Genomic DNA, 13,272 nt, shown 5'->3' on the forward strand with positions numbered 1-13,272 from the left:
CCCCCCCACTTTTTCCTTCTGCTTCCTTTCTGACAGTCTTATTTTTTTGTGTGACTGGATTTACTGGTAACTCAGTTACCCAAACCAAACTTTATACTTTAGATCTATCTGAACCTTACTTCCTTTCAGCAGATATTGAACACCTCCTCTAGGTATTAAACCATGGGCCAGAAGTTCAGGTCTTAGCTCATCCATGATGTTTCTTGAGCCCCAAACACAAAGCATTTTTCCCTCTTGTTAGTTCATGTGGCCAGTAGTTGACCTGCCTTATTGTGTTGTTACCCCACATGCTGAATCTCCAGCACAAAGTGAGCCACTTTGGGGCAGATTATGCTAAATTCATGGCAACTTTGTATCTTAGTGTTTTGTGTCTGGGATTGTTTTATTCAATGAGGAATGAGTGGGTGGGTGGGAGGAATTTGTGATCATTTCATAGAAATAAAGTTTCAGAAAACCTTAATTTATTCATGGTTAAAATCAAGTCTGTCTCTTGATTATTATATTACTTTTTAATATATTTATATGTTACACAAGTAATTGAGTGAATATATTCTCTTTCAGGCAGTTCCTAAGTATATGAATAAAATGTAGATGCTTCCTTTATTTTTTTCTGTTCCCTTTACTTCCTCCTCCAACTACTGTATGTTTAGTATGCATCTTTTCAGATCTTTGTGTGCATTCCATACACACAGATGCCCACATGTGTCACATATGCCTACATGTGTCAAGAACCATAAATGTGTTCATGGTTTTATATCAACACCACAGAAAATATATAAAGGCTACCTTAAACTATTAAAACCTGCTTAGTAAGCATCCTTGTACTGATGTATAAGTAGAAACAGTCTCTGAACTTAACATTTTTTTAACTTTATGATGGTGTGAAAGTAACTTGTATTCAATTTGAATTTTGCTCATTTCCTGGGCTAGTGATATGCAGTATGATCCTTCTCATGATGCTAGGCAGCAACAGTGATCTACAGCTCCTAGTCAGCCACATCATGAGAAAGAATAACTAAGGCATTTGAGTGTTCTATATTTCTCTGGAATTAATACCTTGAGCTAGAATTAGCTGGGCAAAGGTCAAGTGCAATAAAATTTTGATAGATATTGCTAATTTGTCCCCCAAAAGGGATGTATTAATTTATATTCCCACCATGAGTGGGTGAAGGTGGGTCCTGCTTCTTGTCTATATTGAATATTACCATGCCTACCAAACTGATGAGTGAGAAATTATATTGTATAATGAAATGGAGATATTTTTGATAATATTTTTGTTAATTTCTCTGAGATTCTCATTTGTTCAAAGTTCTAGATAGATGTTTAGCCTCAAAATTTTTAGTGTCAGATTCATACAGAAATTCTCTCCTTATGTCACTGACTCATAAATTTTAGTTGATTGTGCTACTCTAATGTAAATCATTTGTGTCTTAGCACAGTGAAAATGCTAACAGGAAAGACAGCAGCCAGACCACTTCAGCTGTTGGGAATGTTCATAGTGTCACTCAGGATTGTGTTGCTGGCATGCTCAGCTGGCTGCCCAGATGTCCTTGTTGATGCTACTGCATTTTTTTTCTTTTGTTTAATTTTTCTTATTTATTATCAGAAGATTTATAATTTGTGCCCTTTTTAGAAATTATTACTTGGAAATTTCAATTTATGTAATTGGAAGGTTATTACTTGATACTTTAAGAAATCAGTGTATTAATTATACAATGTTGAAGAAACTATATAATGATCAAATCTCTATGATCAAAATATTTCTATCCTTTTACATAGTCTGTACAAGATGCCAAATGAAGAAATCTCTCACTCAAGTCAAACTCAGGAGCAAGACTGTTTACAGAGACAACATATTAGTACTAATGAAGAATCATCAACTGAGCAAAAAAATGGTGGGGATGCAGAGAAGAAGGAGCACCTCCCTTCTCCTTCCTCCGACTTTGGGCCCTCTACTTCTACTGAGGGCTGTACATCGACAGCTGCAAGGAGAGGTCCAGCCCTGCTGCACATTGACAGGCATCAGATCCCGGCTGTGGAGCCCAGTGCACAGGCCCTGGAATTGCAAGGCCTGGGCGTGGATGTTTATGACCAGGCTGTGTTGGAGCAGGGTGTGCTTCAGCAGGTGGATAGTGCAATCCTTGAGGCTAACCGCGTAGCACAGCTCGTTGACGCTGAGAAGGAGTATCGTTCAGTCCTGGATGACCTCATGTGAGTGTGGCCCATATCTTTTTTGAGAGTTTATTTTTAAACATGGCAGAGAAATCTAGTTAATACTTATAATATTCCAGAAATGTGAGAGATGTATAGAACCTGTTTTTTGGGAGATAGCATCAGTAAGGGCAACTCTCCACTTTGACTTTGGTCCTTGCCCCTTCCCTTAGGAGCAGTGATGCACACAGCGGTGATGCACACAGTGGTTAGGGGCTCAGCTCAGCCCAGCCCACAAAGGCCTATCTTGTGCATAGTGTCCTGAAGAGGTGCTATTTAGGACTCATTGCCACGTGCTGTGTGGTCTTAGGAGAACTATGTCTGAATTTGGGCAGTTTCCTATTTGAGATACCAGAAATATACTGCCCCTTTATCACAACCCTGTAGTTTCTTTTCAGCTTGCTGTCCTCAGATTGAGTGTTCAGTCCCTTGGCAATTTTTTTCAGATTTGCATTTCTAGAAATAATAACTCCCTTGCCTTTCCTTTCTTCTGTCCTACTTTTGACTTTCTGTAAGGAAAGATGAAACATGGAGACCTCATTTTCACTGACATGGGCTCTGTTGAGCATAGTGTATTGGTGGAGAAGAGAGGGACTGGGCCAGGCTGTGGGGTGAGGACAGGAGTGGGGAAGTTGTGGAGAGTTAAGCTTACTCATCATTGTCATAGGGCTGAGTTTGGGACAGGTCAGGCAAGCAAGAAAGAGAAACTGAGCACTAGACTGACTAGTGCTCAGGCAGTGTGAGGCAGTATTGAGGTAGCTGGGGAGGGAGTGTGTGGAATCTGTGGCTGTCTGGTTGGGGAGTCTATAGTAGTGGTGCTGTTGGTACTTTAAGCATGTATCATCTGCTAACAGAAAATTTGTAATTTGTGCCCTTTTTTAGAAATTATTACTTGGAAATTTAAATTTATGTAATCGGAAGGTTATTACTTGATACTTTAAGAAATCAGTGTGTTAATTATTGCAGTGTTTCTGGTGTGTTCTCTTGGCCTCTTTTTTTGTTCTAATTTAAATTACCTTTTTTGGGGGCCTTTTGAATAGTGGGTGCTCTTGCATAGTTGTTAGTGACCTTGAGTGTTGAGGACCTCAGTTCCTTATAATGACATACCTTTTACATTTGATCTTGAAAATGTGTCCACTTCCTCTGGAGGTTAGAGATAGGAAAATGCTGTGGATTCTTAAGGCAGAGGACACTATGGCTGGTGATGTGGTACTTTAGATGGCCAATAACTTGTATTGTTTATCCTGAAATCCACAAAGGATACAAACAGCAAATTGTACAAGTGTCCAGAAGATTGAATTTGTGTTTTGAAAATTGGAAGCTATAATTCTGTTATTCCTGTTTTAGGAATAATTTTGTTTTTTTTCTTTCACATAATGAAAGAAAAATATTGTCACAGATTTACAGTTTATATAAGAAAATGTTTAGGAACTTTTAGGACTTTCCAGACTTTGGGAGGCTTCCATAATGGGCTTTAAAAACCGTGTATGCATTTCTTCATAAAAAAGGGCAATGTATTACATGTTGTCCTAGCAGCGTCTTGAATAAAGTATACACTTAAAAAATGATTGTAGAAGGAATGAATCAGTTTAAAAATGGAAATGAGCTGATTTAAATCAGAAAAACAAAAGAAAACCACTAGTAGTTATCTTAAACTTCTAGTCTATTTGTGACCAATAAGAATGTGCATTCTGTTTTAGTTTCTTTTTAGTTCATAAGAAGTAGAAGAGACATGTTTCTAGCATTTGTCTTATTATTATATGATATAAATGTTACCATAGTGGAAAATAGATAATTTATCTTATTTTTCAGGTCATGTACAACATCTCTAAGGCAAATCAATAAAATTATTGAACAGCTTAGCCCTCAAGCTGCCACCAACAGAGACATCAACAGGAAACTAGATTCTGTAAAACGACAGAAGTATAATAAGGTGATTCCAAATAATGCATAAAGTATTAACACTTTTGAAAAAGTCACCATGTGAGCCCACTTAATAATTTAAAACATATTCTGGGAAGTATTTGTAAGATGTAAAGCAAATGTTTTTCCTTGTAGAGAAATTTTGAGTCACTTTTATATGTTTAAATTGTTTCCCTTATACATCCTTTGTTATACAATATTTTTAAAAACCCATACACAGACACACATATATATACACTATACATGCCTGTATGCATCCTTGTGTACATAGTTGAGAGTAGTTCCTATGTGACTTTGCATGCTTCCCCACTCTGTTCACTTACATAGTCTTTCTAATGTGACCATTTCCTTTTGCTCTAGTCTGGTGTATTGGTCTCTCACTTAAATCTCCTTGTTTCCTGTGGGCTTTGTTTTTCTGTTTAGCTCTTGGTAACACTGATTGTCTTCACCCCTGCACAGTGCTTCTGCTTCTTATTCTGAGAGGCTGGTCCTTCATCCTTACCTTAAGTATTACATTCACTACCCAGATGCATAAGGTCAGAGAACTTAGTTGGAAAGATCTATTATGTAGGATGTTGTTTTTATGAGTTTTGGTAGGAATTATGTATACCTTTATGAAAGTAATTGCAGTAAATAGGAATGACTAGTTTTGTTCATTTCAATTCTGCCTTGACTTATAGCCTTGTGCTTACAGTTGATCATTTGCAGCAGGTGGGGGTCCTTGTATTTTTAAGTTCTACTTGTGGGGGCATACAGTCTCATTTCATGTGGTTCTCCTTTTAATTTCCACCCATCAATTGATTATCTTTACCACCTGTCTCTCTTACTTTTGGAATTGCAGCCCACAAGTCAGAGCTAGTATTTGTTTTATACAGAGAGGATCCCCCCAAATCAGAAAGGGGGCATCTGGCCTCTTGTGGGAACATGTGAATTGATGTGCAGAGACTTTTGAACTTCTTGGGCTTCTGGGAGACTAGGATTTCAAGGATGGAGAGCAAACTTTAGGCCACTTCAGAACCTTGTTTTCCTGTCTTTCTTTTTTTTTAATATTTATTTTTTAGTTTTCGGTGGACACAACATCTTTGTTTGTATGTGGTGCTGAGGATCGAAACCGAGCCGCACGCATGCCAGGCGAGCGTGCTACCGCTTGAGCCACGTCCCCAGCCCAATTTTCCTGTCTTTCTTTATCAGCATCTTGATGTTTAGAGATAAACTATTCAGAAAGAAAATGTTTTAAGTGGGATTTTGTTGAGAGAAAGACTAAGAAAAAATTGTAAGTCATTGTAGTGTAGTGTTTATGTTCAGGTTTCCTCCTTGCTCCATACTCTTATTTATAAGAGTTGAAGCGTACTTTTTTTTCCAGTGGTGCTAGGGATTGAATGAGGTTCTCATGCATGCTAGACAAGTGCTGTACCACTGGTGAAGTTGAAACATTCTTTTTCTTGTAAAAATGATCCAAGTACTCTAGGCCCAGTTAATTGGGAAGCTGTAGGAAGGCCACAATATGAATTTTGATGATATCAAGGAAGATAAGACAGGAATCTAGGGCAGTCAGGGTAAAGAAGCATGGCAATATGTATTTGCTTTTGAGTTTTGTGATTGGATAGAACACTATAAAGGATGTCATAAATACGGTAGGTTATCTAAGAAGAGTGATTTTTAAAAATATTGAACTCTGTTTTTTATGTCTTATCCCTATGTCCTTTTGCCCTCCATAGCCCATTGGCTGCTCAGGTCAGAAGCACAGAGAAGTTTAATGATGTATCCAGTATGCAGTGGGGAAGCGGGTAGGCAGGGAGGGCAATTCCACTCTTCCTCAGTTGGTACATGCGATTTAAGTGTCCAATTTAAGTGCCCAAGAATGGGGAAAGCTCTATGCCACACAGTGAGGAACACCTGTGGGCAGGCATGTCTATACAACAGGATTGCTTCAAGATTAACTTGCTGCAGGAAAGTGAGAGTTGTTCAAATAAGGCTGTGTGTAGTAATAGTAATGTAAAGTTTATTTTACTCTTCATTAAAGTTTTTAAATTTCATAGCGCTGTTTTATTTAACAATAAACCACTGCATTATCCTGTTCTGTATTTGGTATTTATCTTTCAAGGAACAACAGCTAAAGAAGATCACTGCAAAACAGAAACGTCTGCAGGCCATCCTTGGAGGAATAGAGGTAAGAGTGGAACTGGATCATGCCAGCCTGGAGGAAGAGGATGAAGGTGAGGACACTGGGAACAGTTTCTTTGTGTTCTTGAATTAATGCCTCTTTATATATGCCTGGGCTTTGAGAAAATTGCCTTTCTTTGTCTTAGTATTAGACTGGATCTAGGAATATTTTTCTCTCTACACTTGCAAAACCAAACCTTTTCAGTCAGATCAGGTTTTTAGAGAATTTAAAGAAAAAAAAAATATGTGTATATATGTGGGTGTATATGTATACACACACACACACACACACACACACATACACACACATATACACATACACACTTTTTTTTTTTTTTAAAGGCAAGGGTGCTTTACCACTGAGCTATATCTCCAGGCCTTTTTAAATTTTTTGGCCAGGGTCTTACTAAGTTGCTGAGGGTCTTGCTAAACCTCTGAAGCTGGCCTTGAACTTGGGATTCTCCTGCCTCAGCCTCCCAAGTCATTAGGACTACAGGCCTACACCACTGTGCCCAGCTTGAAAGTAAATTTTTAACTCAGTTCTCTAGAGGCTGCTGATGGACGTTTAGTGACACATTTAATAAATTGGAAATTCTAAACATGGTTATATAATTAATTTGATAATGACACTAATATCTTGATTGAATTACATTTTGAAAGCCCAGCATCATCAATCAGCATCTGTAGAATTGCTCTCACATTTCTTTAAGGATCATATTTGGCAGGCTTTCCAAGCATCCATTCTGTTATATAAGAAAAGACATTCAGGTTTTATCATAGCCATGATTGCATTAAATTACTGCTTTGGATTATTGTCTTTTGGAAAACCTTTTTGGAAAATGCAGAAGCTCTGGAACTAAATATCTTTGCAGGTGTGTGTGTGTGTGTGTGTGTGTGTGTGTGTAGAAATTGTTAGTCGCTGCTCATTTTACTGCCTGAAATTTAAATTAAGCTTTCTTAGTATAAGCGCTTCAAGCAAATATTTCCTACTATCTCTAGTATTCACCAAGACAAGAGTATTGTTCTGAGATGTGCTTTTTAAAGTTCAGTCTCACAATATTCATTATCTTAGGATCAGTGCTTTCTGCAACTGTGGTACATACTTCTCAATTGGTAAAGGGTATTTGTTCCTGTCTAGCTGTCTAAAATCTGCTTTTACTTCCTATTGTTACTTTGGTAAAACTTTGTCCTGGGTTAAAAGATACCTCTTTAGACCTTGCCTCCCTCAGTCTTTTGACAGTGTTTGATACTTCTGTGCCATCTGGGATCCTTATCTTTTTCCTGGTTTTCCTTTCTGCCCTCTGCCTAAGTCTGTTGCGTTGTTTTGGTCAGCTTTTCTGGTATTATCACAAATGCTGATTCCTCAGGATTTTTTTGTTGAGCCCCTTTCTCATTCGATTTCCTCTCCCCAAATATCATCTACTCACATGGCTTTGCAGCCACTTACTATCTTAGAGATATGTTGCCATCAGTTTTTGAGTTCCTGATTCTTATGATAGCCCTCCATCTGGACACCAGCCATCACCTGGGACTCTGATCTCTCTTACCATCCTATCTCCTCCTCTCTCTCTGCTGAGGCAGTAGAGCAGAGGGCCTGAGAGCACAGTATAGCTCTGCATTGCCAGGTGGAACTTGGCTGTGTTCTTTACCTAAGTCTCTCTGAACCTGCACAGTATGTGTAAGTGTAGCAGCCCTCCCTCATACTTCCCTGAGGCTTCCTTTCCCCAGCTCTCCACATAGTGATCCATTTCATAAGGTGATTGTGAGAATTACCTGATAGTAATTTCTTAGAAGTGGATGAGAACAGATTATAAACAAAAGGAAACTTTGACTTTGCCACTGTGATCTGGAGGGTGACAAGAGTGTATACCCACACCTTTCCTATGTATTTAGTATAGGAACTGAAGAAAGGAAATACAAAGTGTAAAGATGACAAAGAAGAAATAAAACCATCATTAATCATAGAATTTTTGATTGCTTATGTAGAAAATTCAGAAATTGATGTGCTTAGCGATATCATTGAATATAGGATCAACATATAAAAACTTGTCATTTTTATATGCCAAGAAAAACAAAATATAAAATTTAATAAAGATGCCAGTTACATTGAAAATCAAATACTTAGAAAGAAATTTAGCAAAAAAAAAAATGTGTTTTTTCTCAAAGTCCAAATGTTCTCTCTGATATGCAGATGTTAACTCACAATAAGTAGGTGGGGTAGGGAAAAATAAAAGTATATTGGATTAGACAAAGGGGAATGAAGGGAAGTGAGGGAGAATGGGAATAGGAAAGATAGTAAAATGAATTGAACATTACTTTTCTATGTTCATATATGAATACGTTACCATTGTAATTCCACATTATGTACAACCAGAAAAATGAGAAGTTGTACTCCATGTATGTGTAATGTGTCAAAATACGTTCTACTGTCATGTATAACTAAAAAGAGCAAATTAAAAAAGAAAAAGAAAAAAAATGAGGTTTTCTGCAGTGTTTCCTACATACAAAACTAAAAAAGGCCACTGAAAAATCAAAGACAAGTAAATGGAGATACACTGTGGTTGTGAATTAAAAATACAATGTTGTAGAGATGTCATTTATCCTAACCAGCTATAGTTCCAGCGCAGTCCCAATATACATTTCAGGTTTTTGTTTTGTTTTAAGGCAAAGGACATGAGGGAGGAAATCTAAAGTTGACGTTAGAAGTCATTAACAATCCAATTCTAAAATTTGTATAAAGGTGTGTTGGGCCAAGAATAGCCAAAGCAATCCTGAAGAACAAATATCAAGAACTGTCATATAGCTGATGTAATTAAGACAGTGTAGTATTGACACAAGGATATACAGACAGATCCCTGGTATAGAAAAGAGGGCCCAATAAATAGGCCCATGCACATAGTATCACTTGATTTATGGCAAAGCTCGCAGGGAATGCTGTTGAGAAGAATGGTCTTTTCAATCAGTGGTGCTGGGTTAATCCACATAAAAATAAAAGAAATCTTGACCTGTTTCACTGTGCACAAAGATAAATTCTGAGCAGATGATATATCTGAATGTTGATGGTAAGACAAAGCATTTAGAACATCACATAGGGCAAACATTTTCATGATTGTGGTGTAAGCAAAGACTTAAATAGGACACAGAAATGCTCTCTGTAAGGGAAAAGATTTATTAAATGGACAGTATAAAAACTAAGAACTGGGCTGGGGTTGTAACTCAATGGTTGAGCGCTTTCCTTGAATGCGTGAGGTACTGGGTTTGATCCTCAGCACTACATAAGATAAATAGATGGTATTGTGTCCATCTACAACTAAAAAAATATTTTTTAAAAAAACTAAGAACTTCTGTTTGTCAAAAGATAGAATTTAGAGGGTGCAAATGTAAGCTACAGAGTGTGATAAGATATTTGTAGAATATGAATGAATCATAGGACTTGAATCTAGAATATATAAAGAACTAGAAATCTTTATTTTGTGAAATGTAGATGGATTAAGAGAAAAATGGGTAGAAGACTGAAACATTTTCTACACAAAAGAGGCTGTCCAAAGGATCAGTAAATCTATGAAAGGTGCCTTGTTTCATTAGTCATCAGGAAAATTCCAAGTTATAGCCACAATGTGGTATCACTATATACCTATTAAATAGCCAAAAAGAATGGCAAGAATATAGACCAGTTGGAACTTTCAAACTTTGCAAATCTGTTTGGCAGTGTCTACTAAATCGAATATACTCAATTATATATGTTTATTGTAAAAGGGTGTGTATGAAACATTCATAGCAACATTATATTTAGCAGCCCAAATCTAGAAACCACCCAAGTACATTAACAGTGGAATGGAAAAATTATAGAATACCAGCAATAGTAAGAGCTAACAAATGGCAGCTTCATTCAACAAGTTAGTGTGGCTTTCACAAGTGCAATTCTGACTAAAGGCAGACACATAGAGGAGCACAAACTTTCCATTGATATGAGGTACACAGCCAGGCATCACTCATCCATAGAGTCAGGCCTGTCATTATCCCTGGGTCAGCTGGAGGTGGCACCAGCTGCACCTAGGGGGATGCTAGTAATTTCTGTTATTTAATCTGAATGCTGGTGCATAAATATTTTTTCTAAATATCCATCGAGGTTATAATTTGTGTACATTCTTGTATATTTTATTTCAGGAGAGCAAGTTTAAGGAAAAACTGGCTTGTATAAGAATTATAGATTTTAGAATATGGATTCCTTCCTGTTAAATCTTAAGTTTTTTGGTTTTCAGATTATGTGGTAAAGTAAAGTAATTTTTTTGCTGGAGATTAATTTCAACTAGTGAGAGAGGGATTTCTTTTTTCTTTTTTTTTTTTTTTTAAGAGAGAGAGAGAGAGAAGTTTTAATATTTATTTTTTTAGTTTTCGGCGGACACAACATCTTTGTTTGTATGTGGTGCTGAGGATTGAACCCGGGCCGCACGCATGCCAGGCGAGTGCACTACCGCTTGAGCCACATCCCCAGCCCGAGAGAGGGATTTCTACATGACTTTATACTTACAGGGGAAGATTCTCCATGTTGAGGGGAAAGTTCTCTGTATTGTTAGGATGGTAACCATTATTCACATGTAACTGTAGGACTCAGTTAATTTAATTTTTAAATAGCTACAGTTGACTGGTAAATACTTGCTGAGCAGTACAGAGATAACACTTTGAATTTTTCCTGTTTAGATACATGGTGATACCTGAGATGTCTGTTTTAATTTTACTGTCTTGAATTTAGGTCCATCTGAATGTTGATACTAGCAAAAATATGGAAACTTGGATATTATTTTTTTCTTGTAGGCTACTCTTCTGTTGATAATTTTTATAGTTCTAGGCCTGTCTTTAGTTATACAAAGTATATTTATAATGTGATATTTAAAACTAAAATTCAAGTGTATTTTTTTAACTGAAAAAAATTTATACATGTTTTTAGGGTGCTATGTGATATTTCGATAAATGTGTATATTGCATAAGGTATAATTCAGGTTGAACATATCTGTCTCTTCAAACAGTTATCATTTTTCTATAGTGAAAACGTTCAAGCTACCTTTTCTTGCCTTTTGAAATATACACCATGCTATTGTTATGAAGGGTTACCTGCTGTGACACCAAAACTTCCCAACTATAACTCAGTACCTTGAGCAAGACCGTTCTTCCTTCCCCCTGCTCTCCCCAGCCATTGCCACCATTCTGATTTCCACTTTTATGAGCTCAGCATTTTTAGATTCTGAATATGAATGCAGTCATATAGTACTTATTTTTCTGTGAGTAGCCTATTTCACTTAGCACGATGATCTTCTTTTTTTTTTATTATTTTATTTTATTTTATTTTTTTAAAATTTTTTTAATTTTTTATTGTTGGTTGTTCAAAACATTACAAATTTCTTGATATATCATATTTCACACATTGATTCAAGTGGGTTATGAACTCCCATTTTTACCCCATACACAGATTGCAGAATTACATCAGTTACACATCCATTGATTTACATATTGCCATACTAGTGTCTGTTGTGTTCTGCTGTCTTTCCTATCCTCTACTATCCCCCCTCGATGATCTTCATTTCCATTCATGCTGTCCCAAATGAGAGAACTTCATTTTTTTTTTAATGGCTGAATAGTATTCCATGTTGTATATATACCACATTTATATGGTAGGATATTTTGAAGAAAAGTTACTGAGAAGTCATCTTTTTGAACAGGAATATATTAAGTGCTATAATATTTATACTTTATTACATTCATGTTTTTATGTGAATTATTGGTAGGTACCTACTTGAACAAGTGAATATTTCCAATGTACTCTTGGGAAGTTTTATGCTAGTCACATTATTGTTGCTCTTTCAGAGCCGGGGCCGTCCTGTCTTGGCAGTATGCTCATGCCTGCCCAGGAGACTGCCTGGGAAGAGCTCATTCGCACTGGTCAGATGACACCATTTGGTACCCAGGTCCCTCAGAAACAAGAGAAAAAGCCTAGAAAAATAATGCTCAATGAGGCATCAGGCTTCGAAAAGTATTTGGCAGATCAAGCAAAACTGTCTTTTGAAAGGAAGAAGCAAGCTGCTAATAAAAGAGCAGCCAGAAAAGCCTCAGCCTTGGTCATGTCTAAGGCTGGCCCAGGACCACATGAAAACAAAACAAATCAGAGAAGCAAAGTTCTCTCAAAAACAGACAAGTGCTTGAAAAAGCACATCAGGAAGCTCCAGAAGAGGGCACTGCAGTTCCAGGGGAAGGTGGGGTTGCCAAGAGGGAAGAAGCCCCTTGAGTCAGAGGCCAGGCCAAAGTCAGAGGGAGATTCTGAGAGTGGGGAGTCTTGGTCCTGTCTCACAGAGCAGGAAGAGGAGGCAGAGGCTGGCCTGTGTGGAGATGCCACTGACTATGAACTGAGGTCTGTGCTCAAGGGCAGGAAACGCCAGAAGAAAGCCTCAGTGCAGGAGGTTGATGACGATTTTTTCCCAAGTTCTGGGGAAGAAGCTGAAGCCAATGAAGGAGGAAAAGGAAGTCGAAAAGTAGTGAGATGCCAAGATGATGGAGATGAAGATTATTATAAACAGCGATTAAGGTGGGTCTGCAGGAATTGTGAGTACATTGTACTGCTTACTTGATGTTAGGCAGCAGCTTTATTAATGACACGTAAACATTCTAGGTCCAGCTTACTTTTCTAGACTCCCATGTACAAAAGGTTGGGCTTCCTGCAGCTCTAACCTGCTAGAAATAGGAGCCAAGGTCTCAGTGGACCTCAGACCCCAAATCCTTGTAATTCCAGGTCTTGAGCCACACTTGGGGGCAAGTCTAAGGTGAAGAGCTTAAGAGAAAGTCTAGGGAAAGTGCATAGAGAATACAGATGTGAGAGTTGTGTGGCTTCTACTCAGAGTGGTCACACTGTAGTAAGTGTAACAAAAGCAAAAGATTGTGTTGTGTATACTGTTTTTTTTTTTTTTTTTTTTTTTTTTTTTTTTT

General features: G+C 37.4%; 1 protein-coding gene across 3 annotated transcripts in view; it reads left to right on the plus strand.

Annotated features, from left to right (window-relative positions):
• Positions 1-13,272, plus strand: part of Ercc6 (ERCC excision repair 6, chromatin remodeling factor) — an 82,592-nt gene that overhangs the window by 3,733 nt on the left and 65,587 nt on the right. The window contains exons 2-5 of one of the 3 annotated variants that reach the window (XM_048807480.1): positions 1,776-2,211; positions 4,024-4,144; positions 6,239-6,350; positions 12,160-12,874. In XM_048807480.1, the coding sequence (XP_048663437.1) occupies positions 1,790-2,211; positions 4,024-4,144; positions 6,239-6,350; positions 12,160-12,874 (1,370 nt within the window). In that variant the 5' untranslated portion in view covers positions 1,776-1,789. Of the gene's footprint in view, positions 1-1,775; positions 2,212-4,023; positions 4,145-6,238; positions 6,351-12,159; positions 12,875-13,272 lie in introns of those variants that run through there. The other 2 variants (XM_015498904.2, XM_048807481.1) reach the window with 2 other exon arrangements.

This window comes from Marmota marmota, unplaced genomic scaffold (genome assembly GCF_001458135.2).
Source record: "Marmota marmota marmota unplaced genomic scaffold, marMar, whole genome shotgun sequence".
Taxonomy (NCBI): domain Eukaryota; kingdom Metazoa; phylum Chordata; class Mammalia; order Rodentia; family Sciuridae; genus Marmota; species Marmota marmota.